At 38.6% G+C, this 24,536-nt stretch overlaps 1 protein-coding gene across 1 annotated transcript in view; it reads left to right on the top strand.

The window, feature by feature from the left end:
* Window positions 1-1,931: 1,931 nt before the first annotated feature.
* Window positions 1,932-24,536, top strand: part of LOC6036684 (TNF receptor-associated factor 4) — a 110,124-nt gene continuing 87,519 nt past the window's right edge. Inside the window, exons 1-2 of the mRNA XM_038253448.1 lie at window positions 1,932-2,311; window positions 5,119-5,188. Of these exons, the coding sequence (XP_038109376.1) occupies window positions 2,241-2,311; window positions 5,119-5,188 (141 nt within the window). The 5' untranslated portion in view covers window positions 1,932-2,240. The remainder of the gene's footprint in view (window positions 2,312-5,118; window positions 5,189-24,536) is intronic.

Here is a 24,536-nt window from a genome sequence, read left to right as displayed (position 1 = left end):
TGGTTGAGCGTAAATCGTTCAAAATTCATGTATGAATCATTTAAGAGAATATTTTGCAACAGTCCTCCATCGGAAGCAATTAATTTTGGGCACAGTCTCCCTCCTCTGCTGTGTTGTTCAAACCAATTACCAACGCCAACATGTCTCGAAGCATCTGTTCAGCTCAACCGACTGTCGACTGTATTGTTGACGAAATCTCAATAGCGCATTTTTGCCTTCCGATCACTTGCCAGACTTGTTCCATGTGCTGTGTGTCTGTACTTATAAGTAAGTACACTCGACTCCGTTTAATAATTAGCGACTGGAAAAAGAGTATAAATAACGCATATAATGAAGCGGCACAGACTATTATTATTAATGTGTTACTCTTTTATCCCACTTTACGTCGAAGAATGATACGAAGAAGCAGAAGGGCTCGACTCTAGGCCACTGCGAAGACTTGGACGATTGCAGCTTCTGAGGCCATGGCCATACGGCATTGTGGAGAGGTCTGCTGAACTGGTTCTGGTGCATCTGCATGGCAACTTAGTAAATAGGTGGCCAGATGACGACTCTTGTCACGCAACTTCTTGATGATGGTTAACCTCTTCGATATAGGTACCTCTGGGACCAGCTTCGTGACAATCGGTGTGTATTGTGGGCAGATGGAACCAGGTTGGCCTGCAGTGGTGGTTGTAGTGGTACTTGCAATTGCAATCAACAGGTATTATCAGGCTGGTTCAAGATTTGAACCTTTTCGGGATTTTTTTCTGTCCAGATATTTAGTACAAGTTGTTATTTGTGATCAAAATAAATTTGTAAACAATTTATTTCTTGGTACTTGGTACTGGGTACTTGGTACTTGGTACTTGGCACTTGGCACTTGGTACATGGCACTTTGTATCTGGCACTTGGCACTTTGTATCTGGCACTTGGCACTTGGTACTTGGTACTTGGTACTTGGTACTTGGTACTTGGTACTTGGTACTTGGTACTTGGCACTTGGCTCTTGGTGTTTGGAACTTTGTATCTGGCACTTGGCACTTTGTATCTGGCACTTGGCACTTTGTATCTGGCACTTGGTACTTGGTACTAGGCACATTGTATCGAGTACCAAGTACCATGTGCCGGATACAAAGTGCCAAGTACTGAGTGCCAGATACCAAGTGCCAAGTGCCAGATACAAAGTGCCAAGTGCCAGGTACCAAGTGCCAAGTACCAAGTACCAAGTACCAAGTACCAAGTACCAAGTGCCAAGTGCCAGATACAAAGTGCCAAGTGCCAAGTACCAACTATCAAGTATCAAGTACCAAGTACTAAGTGCCATATACAAAGTGCCAAGTACCAAGTTCCAATTGCCAAGTACCAAGTACCAACTATCACACTTGGTACTTGATAGTTGGTACTTGGTACTTGGCATTTGACACCTGGTACTTGGCACTTTGTATCTGACACTTAGTACTTGGTACATGATACTTGATAGTTGGTACTTGGTACTTGATGCTTCGTATTTGATATTTGGTACTTGGTACTTGGTACTTAGTACTTGGTACTTGGTACTTGGTATCTGGCACTTGGTACTTGGTACTTGGCACTTGGTACTTGGCACTTGATACTTGGCACTTTGTATCTGGCACTTGGCACTTTGTATTTGGCACATGGTACTTGGTGCTTCGTATTTAATACTTGGTATTTGGTATTTGACACTTGGCACTTGGTATTTGGTACTTGTTAACTTTTTAGTTCTTCTTTCAACTTTTAACTTTCAATTTTCAACATTCAACTAACAAATTTTAATTTTGATTTTTTTCTTTCGATACCAAAAATGACCCAGCCTAACGTAAAGACACACGGCGTGCCTTTACATACTCTCCACCGGGGTAATCATAATAAACACAGAGAGACGCACCGTGCGCACATTGTGAACCAATGAACTCTTTCACATCGGTCCAGGTCCAGCTCCAAGTCGGGCGGTATCAGCTCATAACAGTTTATGCAACCGCAGCAGTTTTTATTAGCACTTCTCGCCGGGTTGATGTGGAACTCTTGATGTGTTCTGGTGAACGTCAGTGAAGAACGTTGAAAACTGTGAACATTTGTTATTGTTATTGTTGACAGTTTTGAAAAGGGGGGGTGTCAAGAAGAGTGATTGATCCTCGCGAAGAAAGGTCGAAACGTCTATCCCGAATAGTGTCTTAGTGTATCTAATCCCGTAAACGTCCAACATTAGCACTCAATATTCCCGTGATATATTATTCATAATGACTGAATTCAACGAGTTTACTGGTAGCAGCCATGACATCCCAAGTGGATACGCGGCCTACGCGACCGGGTGAGTACAGGTTGCCACGGTTGAGATTCTGACTGACGGGGAGGTCGACGCAAGCAGCAGGCCTTGTAATGAAGTTATTTTTATTGCTTGTTAATCGGTTTCCGACGAAAATGGCTTATCGCGTTAGGGGCAGCTTTTGGGCTTAGCCACCCACTCATCGTCCAGCCAGTCTGGTTGACCTGGACGGGGGAGATGGCATTTTGTTGATCTTTTTGCTAGTTGGGAGTTTACGAGGCTGTTTGCCGGGGTGATTATGATAAACGAATTGGGGTGCTTTGTTTTCTAATTAAGCTAAATGAACATAACATAACATAACATTGAATGTCATTAGTAGATTTCTAAAATTTTAAGATTGATTCGAAGATTTGGCCATATTTGTACGTTAGAGATAAATATGAAAAATGCCAGAAAAATCTAGGAATTAAATAATTTTGAAAAATAAACGTCATTTAAAACATCTGATTTATACCAGTTTATGAATTAATAAATAAACTGAATCATTTCCCCCATTCAAAATTGTTAGTTTTTGTTAAGATTTTTTTAAATTTTATTGGCAACCCTGGTCATGTCTTAAAATTTAGTTTATTGCCTCCCTTGACTTTGATCAGATTTGTGCAAAAAATACTTTATAACGAAATGTACCGTCAACTGGGGTGAATTGGGACCTCTAGGGCAAATGGGGACAGCAGTTTTAATCGTGTAAGAGCACAACATTTTTATTTTTCTGGTTGGTTTCTCCGATAGTATGGACTCAGACCAACAAAATGTGTACATTCATTTCCAAATTTAAAACCTTTAAGTGCTCTAAACACTACTGTCCTGTCCCTTTTCAGACTGTAGTCCCGATTCGCCCCAGATGACGGTAATTACTTTATATGGTTTTTATCACTTTTAAGCTGTGATCCAGCGAGCTCAAAAATACTGTTTTCTAAAGGTTTTTTTTGAAAATAAAAAAAAAAAACAAATTTGCAGAGAAAAAATAAAGGTTTTTTTTTAAGAAAGTCCAATTTAACTTTATTTCAACTATATTTTTTCATGTCACCTGCATTGCACCGAAATTTAACTACTACTATTTTCAGTGCAATAGATATGAAGGCATAAAGCCTTTTTAATATTGAAATATTTTTTTAGGCATTTTTCAAGCTATGAACTTAAATTTTAGATTTTCAAAATGTGTTATTTATTCACACCTTAACTACCAAGCTCGAGAAAAAGGGGGAATTTCCATATTAATTCCCCCTTTTTCTAAAGCTTGGTAGTTAAGGTGTTAAAAATCTCAAATTTAATACATATAATGAATTGTTTTATAGTGCAAAAACAAAAAAACAATCGAACATGTAGTAAATTATTTAGAAAATAAAAAAAAATATAATAAAATTGTTTAGCCCCTATGAAATATTTATAATTGTTTAAAATTTGTAGCCCTTTTCAAATTATAATCTTGAATTTTTAAGAGTGAGTCAACGAGCCGAGTATATTGTCCGTTTCTCTCAAAGATACAGGCCGCGCGGCATTTCCAGCGATTTTCTGCACTTTTGGTGCAATAAATATCATACTCGGCAACAATGCCATGCAATTCGAAGAAGGAGATCAACAAAAACAAAACGCGCAGTATGGGATTTGACAGCGCGCATTTGCCGAAAGTGTGGCGCGTCGTTTCGAGGCTGGTATGCCGCGTATCTTTTTCGGGAATACGAGCAATACCCATCTTCTTTAATTTCTGGAGCAACATTTGAAAGGGGCGGTACGACATTGCTCTTACGGCCTTTCGTCCCATTTAAACGCGTGTAATGAAAGGCCGTAAGAGCAATGTCGTACCGCCCCTTTCAAATGTTGCTCTGGATTTAATGCCTTCCGCTCTCGACGTTCCCTTCAATATCGACACAGAGAGATTCACCTGTGTTTGATAACTAATTATTTCAAAACTAGTGAACTGGTGAAGAATTTAGTTTAAAACATTTTTTTTTTCATTGAAAAGTGGAATCCGTGGCTTGTCATTACTATTTTCATATTTTTTTAAGGATGCAGACAAGTTTAACATAAAAAAGAAGAATTCAGATAAAATTAAATAATTATTATAATAATGTAGATCATGAAGTCAGAAAATTCTTGGGAATTTTGAATAATTTTCCCACAATTGTATATTTTAATAATCTGTTAAATAATTAAATGATTATGGGCAAATTATTTGTGATTCTTCAATCTGTGTTTGACATAAAGACTTTGTACATCTTTGCCTTGTGGCGCTCCAGTTCTTAAGCTGAGCCTATTTCTGAATGAAATCCGCTGTCCGTAAAGCAACTGATTATTCCATTGATACCTTTTGCTGCTTGCAAACAGGTTTAGTCATAATCCCAACTCCGCCAAGTTCGCGTGACCAAGAAGTCATTTTGCCGTTCGTCGCCTTTGGCTTCAAATTAACGACATCCGATCATCAGGTGCTGAAACCGAGGACTGTTTTGCATAAATAAAACAATTATTCTTTTTTCCATCATTGTTGCAACAAAGCCTGGATGCGTAAATCTTGCTTGTTTCATTCGCCGAAAAAAAAAACGCTCATCATTTGTTTCCTTTCTGTTTCTCTGTTTTATTTCTCGGCTTTGATTCTGGCGCCAACGCCATTCTTCATGACTCGTGATCATCGTGCGTGACGCCGAATGCCGCCGCCTTTTGAACTGATCCCCAACTCGCGGAACACATGTCACCGCTGGACTGGATCGACGATAATGACGGGGTGTCTACGGTGTTGAATCGTGATCTGCGCGGGGGTGGACATTGCTATTCAAACACACAACTCCTTGGAGCAGTGGGAACAACAACTTGATCGTCAGTCAACCGGTGCCGAATTTGGTAACCTCGAAAAAAGATTATGCAAAGGTGAGTTGTAGCGAAACATAAAGAACGCGTTTATTGCTTCCAGAGAGAGGACGGCAGTTAAATGTTGTGATGATTTTGAATGAGTTCAGGTTTGTTGATGGCGAAGGAGTTGATGAAGGGTTATTGCTCATCTCGTGCCTAATGAATAAGCATTGGAGATAACACTTTTGCTTATGTAAAACAACCTTGGATTTCAGGATACTTTAACTTTGTATCATAGAATTTCATGCAATTCTTTACAATTCATTGAATCGTGCATGTTTGAATTGATTGAAATCATAGATTATTGTATTAATACTAGGAATTTTCGACCTTGTATCCAACATATTTTGAGTCTTGATTTCTTGGGATTAGTCCTTTCTTCTGGATTTAAACACTGGCAAATTTTGTAATCTGAAATTCTCACTTTTCAGTTTTAGTTTTGTTTGTTTCCTAGAATTCGTGGATCTTTAGTTCCTTTACCGCATATTACCACAGATTTTTTGTCTTATTTTAATGGCCCTTGCCATTCTAGTTATGTCTGTAACATAGCCACATGCCTGTTTTTGATGTAATATTTAAGTACATGAAGATCAATGCAGAAAAAATAAAGATCGAAAGTATTGAATATTATTCAGATCCAGCAGATAAGTTAGTGCCATATATGGCAATGCTCATTTAGTTTAAGGTAAGACTGATTTAATTAAATCACTTCTGGGAATCAGACGACATCGTCGCGGTCCAAGTCTCCGTCTCGCAGGTTAGACTTTCATCAATTCCTGCCCCCCGGAATGTGAAGTGTGTAGGCAGACACCATTATGGGGCTTGATTTGAACTTGTTGGTGGCAACTGGTGCTCACGCTGCGTTATTTAGTCACACACACACACATTTTGAAACGATCATTTAAATTAAACAAAATATATAAAAAACAAACCATGACACAAGCCGACGGCCACTTGAGTTGACTCTCAGCAGGAACCAACCGGTGGCCACAAAGTCCACAATCCTACACACTAAACGAGCCCAGCAGCAATCGTCGTGGGAAATAATTAGAGAGGAATTTCTATTGTCAGCGTAAAGGAGTATGAAACAAAAACAACAAAATACAACAGCAAAAATGTGCCTCATGTTGGCTAGGAAGAGTAAAGTGTGATATTTTGGGTTAAAATGCATCACCTTTTGGATTTCATAGATCCCCAAAATTTGGTTTCAATTCTGATAAATTCAACAAAACCCCTAAAAACCCCATGCAATGTTGCCACTCTTCGTATGGTTGTACACTGAAACTCCGATGGTTTGACACCTACTGTTGTCAAACGAACGGGGTCACTTTTTAGTTTGAAACCCTCTTTACAGAGATTTTACACTTACTATTAAAAACGTTTAGCCGGGACCGTGGTGTAGGGGTAAGCGTGATTGCCTCTCACCCAGTCGGCCTGGGTTCGATCCCAGAAGGTCCCGGTGGCAAATTTTGAGGCGAGATTTGTCTGATCACGCCTTCCGTCGGATGGGGAAGTAAATGTTGGCCCCGGTCTAACCTAGAGGTTAGGACGATAGCTCAGTCCAGGTGTAGGAGTCGTCTCCCTGGGTCCTGTCCCGGTGGAGTCGCTGGTAGGTAGTTGGACTCACAATCCAAAGGTCGTCAGTTCGAATCCCGGGGTGGATGGAAGCTTAGGTGTAAAAAGAGGTTTGCAATTGCCTCAACAATCAAGCCTTCGGACACCTAGTTTCGAGTAGGAATCTCGCAATCGAGAACGCCAAGGCAATGCTGTAGAGCGAATAATTTGATTTGATTTTTTGATTATTAAAAACGTTTGGTTTCATAGTATGTCGATGTCGTCGTGCTATCTTGTCGCACCCGCCATTTTGACGTTCCGAGAAAAACGCGTTTTAATGTTTGACCTTCAATAAACAAAAACGGTAAGCACGCCATGTAAACAATAACAAACACGTTTTGTTTGGCTGGCCATTGTGTGCATTGTCCCGAAGTTTGGTTGAAGTTGGTTGCTAGAGTCCCGAGTTATAATTACAAATGTTTACGGTAGTCTAACTTGTACGTGCGTCAAACGTGTTTGACCTGAAATCCCTTTGGCCCAGTTGACGCACTTACATCAATTTTCAGGGAGTGACAGGGAGAGCGCGACAAGATTGAAACTACTTTCATATGTAAAGTGACAAAAATGTACGGAGTTTTTTCGGATTTCGTTGAATATCTCAGGATTGAAATAGAATTTTGGGGATCTGTGAAGGTCAAAAGGTGAGGCATTGTGAGCTGCACAAAATGGCGTTCCTAACTCAATTTGGCCCAAAATGCACTTACGACAAGTTAGCACGACGGCGACGAGGTGTAAAAAGCGACAGTTCGTCTCTTTTCAGTTTGTCAAACCAACGGGTTATAAACAAAAAAAGGTTAAACGAAAAAGTGACCAACCAGCATGAGTTGAGTGTAGTTCCGATCATATCGTGCTATCTTGTCTTGAAGGACGACAAGACTTTGACAACTGGCCAAAGGGAATTTAGTCAGAGGACGTTTTGCCACACGTACATGCCCGACTAGTGTAGAATTTTTAAAGTGTAACTCACTACTGAGTCGCAACATAGCATCTTCTACCCTACAATAAGTCAGCAGAATAGCGAGCAACTTTGTTGCGGTCACCTTCTTTAGGTTTGCTTCTTGCGAACCAGCTGAGGGGTTCTTCTTTTTCTGTTTCTTGTGTTGTTTTATTTAGGAAGAATATTTTAATGTGCATTAATAAAGTCTTTAGCTGTGTTTCACATGTCGCTCAAAATGTGGGCGCAGGGCTTGGTTTGATGAGGCTTCCGGAAGGCCGGTTGACTTGAAAAACTGTCCAGATGAAAAAGGGTGAGAGCAGAATGTCTGTGGTTTTTCATGAATGAAGGAATGCGACCCATCTTGCTTGCTAGCTCGGATGTCATCGAGGAATGAGAGAAAAAGGATGTATCTTATGACCGGAACCAGCATTTTACGGGCTTCTTTCGGCCTGCAGGACACATGTTGAAAAAGGGGTTTGTTGTGATTCGATTTCGAACTTTGCGAGCTCGAAACTATCAAAAATCTTGTCCAAGACATACATTAAAGACAAACAAATAGTTGCTCGACTTCGAGCAAGTGGGTTGTCAATTAAAATTCTTCCCAAAACCCCTTGAGGACAACTTGAGCCGAGCTCTGGTTTCCAGATGTTGCGAAGGAAGAGGGGCGCAAACATCCTCCGGGAGTATCCTCTCGAAACGATGATGAAATGTCGATCCATGCGACATACACGTGTTCGGCTCGGTGCGCACGTGATGAGGAGACCAAGTCTCGGGCAGGAAGTAGGAAGATTTTAGTTTTTCTTACGCAAGCAACGAACCAGTCATGCGTAATGCACTTTTGCTGCACACGTACAGATTGCGTCTAATGACTGTATAGATGTGATGCCGTACTGGGTTGGTCTCCCAAGAGGTTAGATGCTTAAAAATAGTAATAAATAATACCATAGACGTGTGACCAGGGTTGCCACATTTGATTCTGTATTTTTGAGGGTCAAAATCTGTATATCTGTATCAGGGGGACGGAAATCTGTATTTGGAATCTGTATTGACATTTTTAAACAATTTTTCAAAAAACAAAATATTCTAAATTGTTTTTTAATGCATAAAAATGCTCTACAATCTAAAATTTAATGTTTGGGCTCATCGAGCAATTGAAAAAAAAATATTTAAAGAATTAAAATTATTTGATTTTAATAAAAAATTGGGAAAATCTGTATATCTGTATGTTTTTCTTAAAATCTGTATTTCTTTATATACAGATTCTGTATGACCTCATCACCTCAAAAATCTGTAAAATACAGATAAATCTGTATTTGTGGCAACCCTGCGTGTGACTGTACGTTTGGTGACAGTTGGGTAAAAAACACGGTGGAGGTGGAATGAAAAATGAATGACACTGATTTTGGACCAATGCAGAGATACGCATCTTACCTGAAATGTGACAACTTTATTTGATAAAAAAAAGATTTCTATCAATTTGATCAAGTATGAAAACAATAACACACTGAAACCCCGGTGGTTTGACACCAACTGTTGTCAAACGAACGGGGTCACTTTTTAGTTTGACACCTCTTTTACACGGAGTTCACACACACTACCAAACGTTTGATTTGAGAGTGTGCGTGAGCGTCGTGTAAAAAGTGACAGTTCGTTTGTTGAGTGTATTGGCTGATGCACGAAGTGATTTGTTTACCTTTTTTGGATACAAAGTTACTGCCCGATCTTTCCGGGAGAGATCCGGAAAAGATCCGGCAGCAATTTGTATTGATTTGAAGTTTGCAGAGGGTGCTGAAAAGTTTGGTTATGTTCTGCTTGCAAAAGATAATAGCACAAATTCAGAAACAGGTGAAGAGTCAGACACCCCTTGATTTGTTGTTATCTTTTATTAATTAATCTACGTGCGCATGTACATACAATACGTACACGAAAAAAAGTGAGTTTAAATTTTGTCCAGCCAGCAAAATCAAATTATGCGCTAGTATGCGTGAAACGCCATAAACCTCTATAGGAGAAGAAAGAAACAATGTAAAAGCAATTAAATTTGGCAAACCAAATTCTTTTTGCAGAATTGATTGTATTTGTTTCTAAAAATCAACAAAACCGTTTTATCTCATTTTTTTTTCTAAATTGATGGCAACACTGTCCTCCAGCTCATAAGTGCTCTCCTACAATGCACTTGAAATACAAAAAATGAACACAACGATGCTCGTTTACATATTACTGTTGATGTTAAGAACCTTCTCTTTTCCTAAAATTAACCGTAACCGGTCCAAATCCATCTCCCGCATAGCTGAGCTTGTCGGAGTCGTGCACTGGTGTCTCATTTTGTTGTGTTAGGTAAACTGGTGGAAAACATTCATAGGCTTTTTTTCCTTTTCTGTTCACATATTTTTAATAAGACTTCTAGTAAATGCTTTCATCTGGATCCTAATCATCCGATGCTATTTCACTACTACTTTGAGAGCACTTTCCTCCTGGTTGGTTGTCATTTGTTTCAGAGTACATTTTGCTGCTACCCCTAAAGCTGTAAGATTCGAAGTTTGAGTTATTTTAATATGAGCATGAAAACTTGAGACAACAGAGCATGAAGATGAGTAGTTTGAAGGCATTTAGTGCTGCACATGCAAGTGTACAAAGCTGGTGTTCCAAATCTATGCCCTCGTGCACTTTTCTACAAAACGGTGCATTTTGTCCTCCCCCAACAACTGTTATCGATTAATGACTTGGTACACACTTGGAAGAACACGTTCCTCACGGGAAGGGCCCGGTGTTACACATTTCGTCGTCGATCCGGATTTTGTTACCCGAAAAGCGGGGTGTGGGCCATTTCCACACATCTAAAGGGACGATTTTGAGGGTGAGGATAGTTTTGTTTATTTTTGGGTAACTGATTTTTACTTTCAGTTTGTCCTCCAATATACCGATGGCTTTGAGTCATTCTCCACATGTTGTCACAGGACAGGATAAGCTACCGTCGTCGGTGTTTGTACTTGATGTCAAATCTGAGCTGGAAAACGTTAAATCATTTCCCGGGCATGTATAGGTGATTCTTCCTCCCCCTAAAGTAGGACAAACTTGTCCTTTGTCGTTGAAACGAGGGACCTCGTGTTTCATGAACGACTTTGATATGTAAACAGATTGAGATGAAACTTGATTCCAACGCGGCGTGGCCTGTCCGCCGTGTTGTGGCTTATGGTTTGAACTTTTTGAAAAGTGATACCACAAGCTGAGAATTTTAAAATGAGATCTAGAGCACCGTGTTTAAGCAGTTGGTGATGCCACACGACTGCGGCCCTGGACTTCAGTCACGTGCGGAAAGAGTTGTGTTTGAGAAGGCGATTCAAAGAGCAAACACGGTGCCTTTTATTGTTTGTTGTGTGAAAAGGGCTTCTTTTAGCAACGAGCTGCTGCGGCTTGCACCTGGTACAGCTTTGTCAAGGACATAGATTTTAAGATTTAGAGTAAATTTGGTAAAAATATCCATGGAAATATGGTATCTTTTAATCCAAGAATTAAGAGTCCAAGGTTCCAAGAGTCCAAGAGTCCAAGAGTCCAAGAATCCAAGAGTCCAAGAGTCCAAGAGTCCAAGAGTCCAAGAGTCCAAGAGTCCAAGAGTCCAAGAGTCCAAGAGTCCAAGAGTCCAAGAGTCCAAGAGTCCAGGAGTCCAAGAGTCCAAGAGTCCAAGAGTCCAAGAGTCCAAGAGTCCAAGAGTCCAAGAGTCCAAGAGTCCAAAAGTCCAAGAGTCCTAGAGTCCTAGAGTCCAAGAGTCCAAGAGTCCAAGAGTCCAAGAGTCCAAGAGTCCAAGATTCCAAGAGTTCAAGAATCATGAATCAAAACGTTTGAGTCGATCACATCGCAATTCAAACCCAATTTAATTTTGATAACACACGATCACTTCCTCAATTAAGCCATAAATTTCCATTTGACCTTGCTGATAAAAATCGAACACGTCCCCGATATCCACGTGGCACCTGCCAGAGTAGAAAATTATCTCATTGCTTGTTCCGTTCATCTTTCCCCGGGAACATTGATTGAAGACATGCTGCCAGTCTTGCCTTTTGGCCACGCTTGGTCTGCCATGCCGGGAGAGGCATCCATCCCGAACCGAACCTCGGGTTACTGAGTAAAGTTTATTATTCGCTCGGTAGCCCGGCGGAGATGGTGTAACGTAGTTAGTCGGTCGGTGGAATGTTATGTTCCAGCTGGTCGAATCTTGGCGTACATAAACAGCACAGGCTCCCTCATTATACGTACGACCGGGCCCGAGTTGAGGGAAAACCCCCAGAGTTCGGGAAGGGGAAGTACGAGTTATTAATCCGTTTGAGTTGTTTATGGTAGATGGTGGTAGCTCCGGGTCACCGAAAAATGCACCCGAAAAATTAGTTCTTGGAATTGTACTTGAAACTGTATGACACACTTAGGGACGCGGCTGTTGGCAATTGATGTTAATTTTAAAGCTATATTTTTCAAGTTGCGCTACTTTAGCTACAGTTTTGAATGGTGAGTGAGAGTCAACCGTTTCCCTCGGTGCTTCAACTTTTATTTTTTCGAAACTAGGACTCAACTTACTATAAGTGATTTTTTCCAACACCTATTCAAAATATCGTAGATTTGAGAAAGTTGCTAATTGTCAGGGCCAAGTTCAAAGCTCAATTTTTTCAGAACTAAAAATATAATGTTTGCAACCACCCTAATATTCCAAGGGTTACCGTCAAACATTTTGAACCCAAGAACGATCATCATGTTCGGTATGGTACACAATCCCGCTTCGTCGAACTCACTCCTGAGGGAGGCACAATCAAGCTGTTTTTTCTGCAAGAAAAATACATAAAAAAGAACATTTGCGCAAAGTATTTGCATTGTGCAGTGCAGCTCAGCGAAACTACAACAGAAAAAAAACATCCAGGTAAAAGTGCAACCTAAGTGCATTGCAATTCCATTACATGCCACGCTACTGTGAAATGGTCTGCTGCTTGCAAGAAATTACCATAAAATGCTTATCAGTCGTAATCTACGACCTTTTCCACCGGATGAATTATTCTAACCAACAACTGCATTCGCCACAGACTGCTGGTTCCGTCAAGTGATTTGCACAACAGAGTGCATTAAATATCAACCCTTCTCGGTGCGTAAATTTCACCACTTTTATAATTCAATAATCACTGCCGTTTACCCTTCAACGCCTTCTCCCTAAATGTTCCGGGTGGAACAGATGCTTACTTTGCGGTTGTGCAGATGTGCACGTGCAGGGGTTTCTCTCCCTCCCTAAAACTGATTTGTGTCGCGCTAATAAAACTCTCAAAACAAACAGCATCAATTTACTGGGCGGAAAAATCACTTTCACTCGGGATGCTTGATTTATTTGCGCAGGGAAAAGTGACAGTTGGTAGTTCTTGGTTACAGTCAGGTTATTGAAAAATGTGTACCGATTGTTACCTCGAAAATTGTATAATTTTAAAATTATCTTAATCCTAGTTGATTACATCTAAAAAGAGTTATTGGCATTTTAGAGAAAAAATATAACAATTTTCAAACTCAAATAAAAAAGTATTCCATCCAGATATTTTCTTAAAGCTTGTAGGGGACATCTGGGACTGCCATCTGAGACTGAGAACGCTGAGAAAAGCAGTTTGACATATGAATAACATAGACATTTTTCATTTTAGTGAATTTTTTGTGTGCAAAGTTTTGCTTGGGGGACCCCTTAGAACCCATTTTCTAGTAATAATTTTATAAAATTCTGAGTAATTTTTTTGGTAGAAAGAATTTTGCAATATCAAAACAATACCTTAAATTAGTATAATATTGAATTTTGCTCTTGCATAATCCTTAAAACAAATTTTAAAGGGTCCAGGAATACCAAAATTTGGTATTGATACCAGAGAAAAGTATTATTACACATTTTCCTTGTTATTTACCCATGTTCGGGAAGAAGCCATTTTTCATGATTAGTTTGTCCATATAATTTTCCATACAAATTTGGCAGCTGTCCATACAAAAATGATTTATGATCGATCGACACCAAGTCTTTGGCAAAGTTGTAGCTATGGATAAGGGCTACACTAAAAAAATGGCACATGGTAAACACATTTTTGGTGATTTTTATTTTAACTTTTTGTCACTAAAACTTGTGCAAATAATCTTTGACTTTTGAATTTTTGGATGAACAGTGATTTAAAAAAAATCGAAGTATTGGTCGCAAAAATGTTCCAACTTAATTTTGCGATGTTAAATTGAATTTGCAATCAAAAAGTACTTTCATGAAATTTTGATAAAGTGCACCGTTTTGCCTTTCTTACTAAAGAAAGGTATACACAGAAAAAAATATGTAAATTTACACGGCACGTAATTACTGTTTCTTATGTAAACTCACTCAATGTAATGTTGAAATATGATGTAAAGAGTAAAAAGTCATGGAAATTACTCCAATGTAAATCTAAATCTAATGTAAATCATGAATAGAATGGAAACGTTGAGCATGGAAACTCAAATCTGATGAATTTCTACCCGTGTTCGGCTTCCTGTAAATTCCTATTTAATGTAAATCATATATCCAATGTATTTCTGCCAAACGTTGACTTCAAAACTACCCGAACTAAAAATAGTCCTATATTTGGTTCTCTTTCTATCGCTCTCATACTTCGCTGGCCCACTGCCTGAGCCTCGACCTGAACAAGTTGATGCTTTAGCCGCTCGTTTATAAAATGCGAAGATGGCTCAGTCGGCAGCGGGTAGCAGCAGTAACACCGAACATCCTACCCGTCGTCCGTTCGATTCCAGTCCAGCGTTATTCCACTTGGCCGTCGACGAGAAAGCGTACCCTACCTGTGAAACAACTTTTTAAAATCCGAATTTCCTTTTGCTGCCCGCTTCAATCATTTTAAAATAGAACATAGACCACACCCTTTTCCTACTACAATCCAAGTCGAGCTTCTCATTCCCATTGGCCAATCAGAATTAGTTGATTTGAACTAATGTAAATTCCAAATGTAATGTAAATTCCAAAACTAATGTAAATTTTCAAAACTAATGTAAATTTCCAATGAATCTAATGTAAATTTCCAATGAACCTAATGTAAATATACATAATTTATCATGATACCTTTTGGTACATGATAAATAATGTAAATTTACAGGAATATTTTTTTCTGTGTAGGTTATACTTATAGGTTATACTTTATGGCTATTTTCCATTTTGAGTGTTCTAAGTGCATTTGGAAGCTAGTGTGCTGAACCCGGGTCATTTGGAGGCCGAATTTAGAAATATCTATCTGTTTTCGGATGTGGCCAGACTTTTCAACAAAATACACAGTTGTCAAATGAAAATATGGTCAAAATTTTCCATTTTCATATCTTTTATTTATCTCAAAAATTGCATTTTTCGAGCTCTACAACCTCCCAAATTTTCATCCAGATTATGATTCTGGATATGGTTCTGGAGTTAGAGCCGTTTGATTAACCTACCATAAGAAAAAAAAATCCCTGAAAAAAGGTAAAAGCCCATCTGGTCACCTTCGCCAACATTTTTCATTTCTAATTTTATCCGGAACTATTTTCTACATTCATAGTACAGACCATGAGTGAGCATCTGAAACTAATTTGACATCTATCGGCAATCCCGATCAAATCTTAGAACAATTTAATTTTTGCCTTTCTTACTAAAGAAAGGTGTAGGTTTTACTTTATGGCTGGACGTCATTTTCAGGTTCGTAAATATGACGATTCAGCATGAATTTAAATTGAAAAAATCGCTAAAAAACACACTATATCGGTTTTCGACGCTTCATCGCCAAGTCCACAAGTTGTCAAGTTGAGCTTCGACTACTGGCGCGAGAATGCTGGCGTATATAGTTTATGGCTCGAGATATACTCGTTTGTAGTTGCTTGTCTACCGATGTTTGGGAGTGTTCTTTTATTACGTAACGCCACAGAGTAATCCAGAGGACGCACTGGCATTTGATTTATGGTTGCGTTACGCGGTACATCGCGGTACATCCCCCCTTCAGGAAAAACTTAGCATGATGAGTTATTTCTTTGCTATCTTAGTTCACTGGATTTTCAAAGGCGTTACGTTTTTCAATGACAGTTTTCCTTGTCAGAAATTCAAAACATAACTTAATCAGTTGAAATTTCTTAATTGTTAGGTTGCTTTCGAACAGTAAACTTTTTTTCCCCGGTAAATATTGTTACCAACTTGGCGAGGATACCAACTTTTAATGATTTAAACAGTTTTATTAGCTATGTATCAGTACGGGAGTCGTACGATGTGCAGCAAGCTGAACCGAGGTGAAGGAGAACCAATCCCACACATTAATGCAAACCTTTCTCGGCCAGGTTTTGCAGGAAAAAACCCAACTTCCGCTTTTGGGGAAGGTGTGTTACGAGCCCAACTAGTTCTGCTCAGGGCGAATGAAAATAATTTTTATTGCCCTGGCAAAATGCATCAAGGACTTGGGGAGCTTAATCTAGCTGATCTGGCCTGATTTGTGTCGCTTCTCCGACGTAATGTTGATGTTACGTGGACGCTCTGCTGTTCGACGACTTGTCGTCAGATGATTACGTGCAGGAGATGGTTACGCAGCTCTGCGCTTCTCTGTGGTGGCGCGCAAGGTAGCGCGACCTGAGTGGCTTCAGCAGGATGTTGATGGCACTGCGGGGTCCTAGTCACACAATAAAATGGCGTACACGTGTGTGTTGAGCTTGAGTGCGTGCGTGTGTGCGAATTGCGGAGAATGCCAAAGTGCGTCAGATGCGGTATTGGCGCCGTAGATGTAGACGTCAGATGGATCGCACCCGTCCAGTGACGATCGCGATCGTAGCTCGCTAGCAAAAAAATATTCCACTTCTTTCGCTTGGTTTTATTCGAAAAAAGGTAAACAATTCTCTTTTTATTAATTACATTTATTGTCGCTTACAATTTAATTTGCCCATGTGAACAGATTTTAGGATTTTGAAAGCAGTCCGGCTTGAAATGGCGCGAGCAAATAAAACCATTTGCTGGTGGCGAATCGACTTCGGCAAATGCAGTCCAGAATGATAGTCTGAAAAACGATAATCTCTGTAGAAACCAAGAGAATAATTTTGAATAAAAATCATACAAACGTGGGTCAGATGGGAAAGAATGCAATGAAATCTTTGCGCCAATACTAAAACTTTCTCCCCATGATTCAGGACACTACTTTTAATCCAAAAATCTGACTTCTCCAACGCGGTCTTCCGCCCACGGCACAGCAGGTAACTTTTTCTCGTAGTCCGACTTCTCCGGACGGCCCGAAGACAAGGACGTCAGGCGGACTTTTTCCTACGGCACAACACTTCTTCGCATTCCAACTTTACAACGGCAGTTTGACAGGACATTTTCAAAAATTGACTACTAGATTTAATTCAAATATCCGTTCAAAAACTTAACGCCTGAAAAAAAAACCTAACGCCTGCTACCCTTAGGAAAATCTATCAACAACAACCGTAACGCAGCCACAAAATTCAATGACTTTTGTTCGAACTGCGTCCTCTGGATTACTCTGTGGTAACGCAGTAGGGGGAGGGGGTCGGAGGCCGTGTTACGCTCCATACAAAATTTTTGAAATTTGTATGGAAATTTTGTTACGAGGGGGGGGGGTCTAAAAGTCCGATTTTTCGTGTTACGTAATAAAAGAACGCTCCTTTTCCTACAACATGTAAGATATCGTAGCTTTTCGGTTTCTTTTGCCCTGTCCGTTTTTGCATAACTGTCCACTGTGTATGCAAAAACTTTTGTGACATAGGACATTCATCCGGCTACAAACAATTTGTTTTCCGTGTGCTCCAAAAATCGCCTTTAAGTAGGCTTCATTTTGTCGTGATTTCGTAAGTTTATTTAACAGAGTTCATTGGATTTTAATAGGAGCATTCTAAGCTTTTCATCGTATATATCGTTTTCAAAGTTTTCAATGCTCGCAACGCCAATGGCTATCTACCTAAGGCATCGCGATTGAGTGTGTAGTGGTGTGGTTGTAAAAATATCTATCTCTGACTCTCTCACTTTCGTGGATGCTGAATGGCAAGCTTCCCTGCACTGTGCGGCACACGCGGTTCACTTGTACCTCGGTTTTGCTTTGCGGTACCTTCGGTTTATGGGCTCGTACCAAAACTTGAACACCAAAACCGCGGTGTGCGACGTCACTGGCGTATGGGAAGCTTGCTATGTTCTCGTTTGTCATAAACGCAAGTTTGATTAAGAATTTGTATGATTAAAAATATACCTTTTTCGAAAATAGTCGCAGTTATTAATTTTTTTAAATAAGTGACCATGATTGTCCACTTTTGAAAAAATGTTTTTGAAAGCTGTGGAAATTCTCTATTTTTTATTTATTGAACTATGTTGATATGACCTTAAGTTGCTGAGATATTGCCATGCAAAGATTTAAAAACAGGAAAATATATGTCTTCTCAGTCTCACCCAAGCAACCAACCGTTTTCTAATGTCGATGTCTCAGCAACTATTGGTCCGACTTTCAATGTTAAAATATGAAACATTCGTAAAATTATAACAATAAAAAAATGCAATATTTTTTTTTAAAATAAAGACCAACATTTCAAAAGGGCGTAATATTGAATGCTGGTTTTTTTTATGTCTGAGTTCACACACGATTCAACAAGTTGAAAAACGTGTTGCGCGTTGAAGCCAAGGCAAACTAATGGTATGAAAACTCATGTCCCCCCATTAAGTTTTTCATTCGCTATCAGCTAACCAACAGTGAGTAACGACGTCGTGAAATAAATTCTGCTTAAAAAAAAGGGCAACTGCTTTAACAGTATGAGTTCCAAAGATTCTCTCGGTTCAAGTCATCAGTGTGAGCATTCACAAAAATCAGCAAAATCAAGTGAATCAGGTGAAAGTTTCAACCAAACTTACCTCGTGAAACAAGTGAAAACTACTAAGCAGGAATCCTCAATAGAGGTGGAACGGATTCAAATAGATTTGCAAATCCCTTGCGTTTTAATGGCAAGGGAAATCATGCGGAAGACGATTGCGTTGCTCGAGAAAACTGCCGCCAAAACGGCTAGCGTAGCAGAACGTGATCAAGCGTTGGAGTGTGTCAGGCTGATTCGGCGTGATAATGGTAACGTTTAACTGATTTTGAAAAGTTTGATTTAAAAATAAACATTTGTGTATGATTTATTTTCAGCTTCGCTCATTTCATCAAGTGATGCTTGAATTTAGGATACACAAAAAAATAAGGAGGGAACTAGCGATTCCTGTTTTAACAACGTTTCTAACGATCTCTGATACCGGAAGTTCTATACGAGATATGACGGATTTTATTAGGCATTACTTACGTCTATTTGAAAAAAGTTTTTGGTATGTAAGCAAATTTTTTCATCTGAGTTTCAAAATAAATAAACTTCGTCAATAATCTGACTTTCATTAATATAATATCACTAGGTTTCCAAATGGTTTGATTTTCTAGATACTTCAAAAACTGCCTAATATATCGTCTTTACAAGTCAACCTTGAATAATTTCAGTCACACTCGCCGATTGTCGAAAACCATTGAACCGCATATGCACCATGTGTTCACAGTTTCCTCCCCCTCTTGGCAGGACATCCTGGGCCAGAATGTCGAACCAGGAGGGGAACAAACCCTGCCTGTATACGCAAAGTCATTGCAACCTCACCCTCTGATATAGGGGTGATTTCCGATATCGCACACGCCAGCCAGCAACAATTGAATTGCGTTGAAGTTCAAAAAAGGGGTTGTGGGTAATAGATGCAAATTAAGGAGTGACTACTTCCTGTCTGGGAGAGGTCCTCGTGCCTAACTGTTGATTTCAATGGAACCATTCCGCGGTCAAGCTCGGAATCTATAGCGGAACAGCTGACGCTTGAACACAGACAACTGGCAGCACTCCTCAATTAAGACAGACCCGCAGGGACATTAAAATGTTGTCGTAAATTTCTAAATTTTTAACTGCAAACATGACGGCAGAGGCGTTGCCCAACGAAAAGTCTGGGCGAGATTAGGAATCTGGCTGGTTCAGCTGCATTTTTGGTCCGATTCTTCGAGGTCGACTTGCACTTTATCAACTTTTTGGGAATTTCTCTTTCCTACGGATCCTTTTTTAAGGTTCCGTTTTGAAATCCTAAATCAGTCACTTGCGCCCAAACCCAAGCGATAAAAGTGTCTGTATTTCTCTATTCTTCGTCCCTTTTTGAGAATTGGCTATTTGGTGTTAACGACTGCACATTGCATCCTCTGCAGATAAATATGTTCCCTGTCGTTGGTAGGGCAGAAAACAGTTGTTTGGAGGGTGACAAATTTACGGTATGACCTCCTCCCGATAGTGGTGTTGATGCACATGGTGCGGTCCCGAAGCATGTTTTTGATCGTAAACGAAAATTAGCTATGGGACATTTTATTGGGCCGGACAATCGAGTGATATCGCTTTGATGGGTTTGGATGCAGCAGCTGCAATTTTGTGATATTTGACGTTCTGGGCTGGTTTTGTTGCTTTCTATCGGCGTTTGTTTATGACATAATTATTTTTTTGGTTTTATCGCCAGAAACACAAAGGGACGTTAAATATTGTTCAAGTGACAGATTGATCTGATATTTAGTAATTTAAAAAGTTTAAAATTGAGCACACTAACCTTACAACACATTTTCGGTTTTGAGTACAAATTATTTCAAGTAGATGGTTGTAATCTTGGTAATGCATTATAATCGTTTCTACTAAATCTGATTTGAATTTTTTAGAATTTATTCCTCCCTTCACCTCACGTCTTTGAGTCTTTTGACGTAATATTGAATGTTTGGCCCTTTTGAAATGTAAGTCTTGATTGAAAAAAAAAATAAAATATTGTTCTCGAAAAGATAGGAAAATTTAACGAATGTTTCATATTTAAACATTGTAAATCGGACCATTAGTTGCTGAGATATCGACATTAGAGAATAGTGGGTTGTTTGGGTGAGACTTGGAAAACATCAATTGTCCTGTTTTTAAACCTTTGTTTAACAATATCTCAGCAACTAAGGGTCGTATCAACAAAGTCAAAAAAGCAAAATATAGAGAATTTTCTCAGCCTTTCAAAAATATTTTTTATGATCTTTGGGCATACCCAAGGCACCAAAAAGTTTCAGCCTGATTAAAAAATACAAAAATTAAAATTAAAAAAAAAATATCGATTTCGTAGAGAATTGCTCAATTCCAAAAAACACCCATTAAGTGAAATTTTAAGTAAAATTTTCATGTATTTTGTCAATAAATCGTTTAAATCAAAAAAATCTTGAAAAGTGTTAAACTTTTCAGCACCCATTTCAGTGCTGAAAAATAGAACTCTTCAGCATTTATTTTGAAAAGTGTTGCTATCCGATTCTGTTATTTTTCGGTACAGAAAGTAGGCTATTTCGTCGTTCAAGATTGACAGGAAAAGTGAGCAGTTTCACGACGGAATTGAAAAAAGGGTTTTCAGTCATTATTAAATGTTTGACATGATTTTTTTCCTGAATATTTTTATTGAAAGGAGCACAAAATTTCACATCAGTTTTTGTTTTTGACTTTGCAAATAAAACCAATAGTTGCCAAAATATTATCAGTTGAAAAATTATGGTTAATTTGAGTCAATCCATAAACCACGTGAAAAATTAATGAAGAAGGGGAGGGGAGAGAGGGGGAGGTTTGCGATTATCCATGCTTCACACAATTTTGGGAGTCCGAGATTTTCAAAGAAGTTTCCACGTAGTTTATGGATGATTCATTAGGCGATACTGAGAAAAATCCGTTTTTCGCAATAATAACACTTAAGGGGTTACATACATGTAAATCGACAAAAAAGTCAATGGTTAGTTTTATTTAAAATCTGTTTTCAGGGAATTAAAATATACATTTTAATCTATTATCTAATCAAACTTGAAGACGTTTGGTTGTATCATTGCCGAAAAAAACGATTAAAAATAACGGGTGCCACGATATCTCAACTTTGCCTTGACCAAATCGGCTCAAAGTTTTGGTGAAGACTCGTTAAACCGGTCCTGTGTGCATGACGAAGGCTGATTTTCAAAAAGTTCGTTTTAAAAAACGATAAAAACATGCGTGCCAATACACATCTTATTTTAAATTTTTGTTCCTCGAGTTCGAGGGGGTGGGGGGGACAACAAAATATAAAATAACTTTGTTTCAAATTTGAAACCTAATGTACAAAATGTGTAAGCAAAACGTATCAAGTAAACGATTTACACACAATATTTTTTAATTTTTTTTAGCATTAGCATTAGCAAGTAAGGTCGCAATTTTTTTTTTTCAAACTTGATAATTTTATTGGAACATAAAACATAAAACAATTATAAATGTCAATCTGTTAAACAAGTTTTTTCTATAAAAATTTAAATTATTACCAATAATTTTACCAGGGCTGCGGAGTCGGGTCATATTTCAAACGACTCCGACTCCGACTCCGACTCCGACTCCACAGCCCTGAATTTTACCCTTAGATTTTTTGGAGGAACCTTGATAAAAATTTGAGATAAAATTTTCATTGGTTTTAGTCATTTTAAATTGGTTATTTCATTTTGCATTTTAATCTTCGCACCATTGTACGAAATAGTCTCCGATAATATAACGGGAATCATTTTTTAATTCCGCCAACTCACACAGCAGTTGCCCCGACCCCTCTTCGATTTGCGTGAAACTTTGTCCTATGGGGTAACTTTTGTCCCTGATCATGAATCCGAGGTCCGTTTTTTGATATCTCGTGACGGAGGGGCGGTACGACCCCTTCCATTTTTGAACATGCGAAAAAAGAGGTGTTTTTCAATAATTTGCAGTCTGAAACGGTGATGAGATAGAAATTTGGTGTCAAAGGGACTTTTATGTAAAATTAGACGCCCAATTTGATGGCGTACTCAGAATTCCGAAAAAACGTATTTTTCATCGAAAAAAAACACTAAAAAAGTTTTAAAATTCTCTCATTTTCCGTTACTCGACTGTAAAAAATTTTGGAACATGTTATTTTATGGGAAATTTAATGTACTTTTCGAATCTACATTGACCCAGAAGGGTCATTTTTTCATTTAGAACAAAATTTTTCATTTTAAAATTTCGTGTTTTTTCTAACTTTGCAGGGTTATTTTTTAGAGTGTAACAATGTTCTACAAAGTTGTAGAGCAGACAATTAAAAAAAAAATTGATATATAGACATAAGGGGTTTGCTTATAAACATCACGAGTTATCGCGGTTTTACGAAAAAAAAGTTTTGAAAAAGTTGGTCGTCATCGATCATGGCCGTTCATAGTCACCCGCGACAGACACGGACGACGAAACGAAAAAACGCAAAAAGTAACTTTTTCAAAACTTTTTTGCGTAAAATCGCGATAACTCGTGATGTTTATAAGCAAACCCCTTATGTCTATATATCAAATTTTTTTTAATTGTCTACTCTACAACTTTGTAGAACATTGTTACACTCTCAAAAATAACCCTGCAAAGTTAGAAAAAACACGAAATTTTAAAATGAAAAATTTTGTTCTAAATGAAAAAATGACCCTTCTGGGTCAATGTAGATTCGAAAAGTACATTAAATTTCCCATAAAATAACATGTTCCAAAATTTTTACAGTCGAGTAACGGAAAATGGGAGAATTTTAAAACTTTTTAGTGTTTTTTCGATGAAAATACGTTTTTCGAATTCTGAGTACGCCATCAAATCGGGCGTCTAATTTTTCATAAAAGTCCCTTTGACACCAAATTTCTATCTCATCACCGTTTCAGGCTGCAAATTATTGAAAACACCTCTTTTTCGCATGTTCAAAATGGAAGGTCGTACCGCCCCTCCGTCACGAGATATCAAAAAACGGACCTCGGATTCGTGATCAGGGACAAAAGTTACCCCATAGGACAAAGTTTCACGCAAATCGAAGAGGGGTCGGGGCAACTTTTCCCGATTTCGTGTGAGTTGGTAGAGAATTACCCATATATATAAAGCTTTCTAGTCAAAAATTTACCAACACATTCAAAGTATGTTTACATGACAGCTGGACGTTTGTTTGCATCAGGTTTCCTATCTCTTTCTAGCATTTTTTTTTGTCAAGCGACTTCTAGCTGGTTTATTTGACTGACTGCCCGATATGTCAGCCAACATACTTCGCAGGGTGTGTCAGCTATAGCTCGATCATTGTTTGCATCAGGACACTGTGACGAGGAGTTCGTAATTTTTGAGTTGAATTATATTTTTTCACTTGGCCTAGAAAGCCTTATATATATATATATATATATATATATATATATATATATATATATAAAACTCATACCATTGCTAAATAAGCTGGTATACAATAGTTCCTGATTTCTTATAAGATAAAGAATGATGTTGTCTTTGGTACACCATACCATCACTTGTGTTATCAAACATTTTGAAAAAGATACAAATTAAAAAAAACCTTCATTTTGTTAGGCCTTTATAATTGGTTAAAGTTATACGGATATGCAACATCTTATTAAATGTCGTTATACAACTTTTAATGCTACAAACCCGCTTGATACCGAAGCCAATCCCGGCCATGTCTTGCAGAGAAATGGCTAATATCAAACTCGCTTGCTTTAAACGAAGCTTCTCTGCCTGCTGGTGCTCCGTTCAATCCGCCAGGTGAGAATTTCTTTTCATCGACCTCAAAGACGAGCAAGCGCGCGCACTTTTTAACACAGGAAGTCGGAGGTCGAGTAACCATATCTGTCCAGAGTGGAACCTCCCAAGTCTTGTCGTGTTTGTGAAGAAGAACAGCGTAACAAAACCATGACACCCATCTCTAATTTCATCAATTTCGTTGCCGAGATTTATTAC

Source organism: Culex quinquefasciatus, chromosome 2, assembly GCF_015732765.1.
Source record: "Culex quinquefasciatus strain JHB chromosome 2, VPISU_Cqui_1.0_pri_paternal, whole genome shotgun sequence".
NCBI lineage: Eukaryota > Metazoa > Arthropoda > Insecta > Diptera > Culicidae > Culex > Culex quinquefasciatus.
This window is presented reverse-complemented; position numbering and strand designations above follow the sequence as displayed.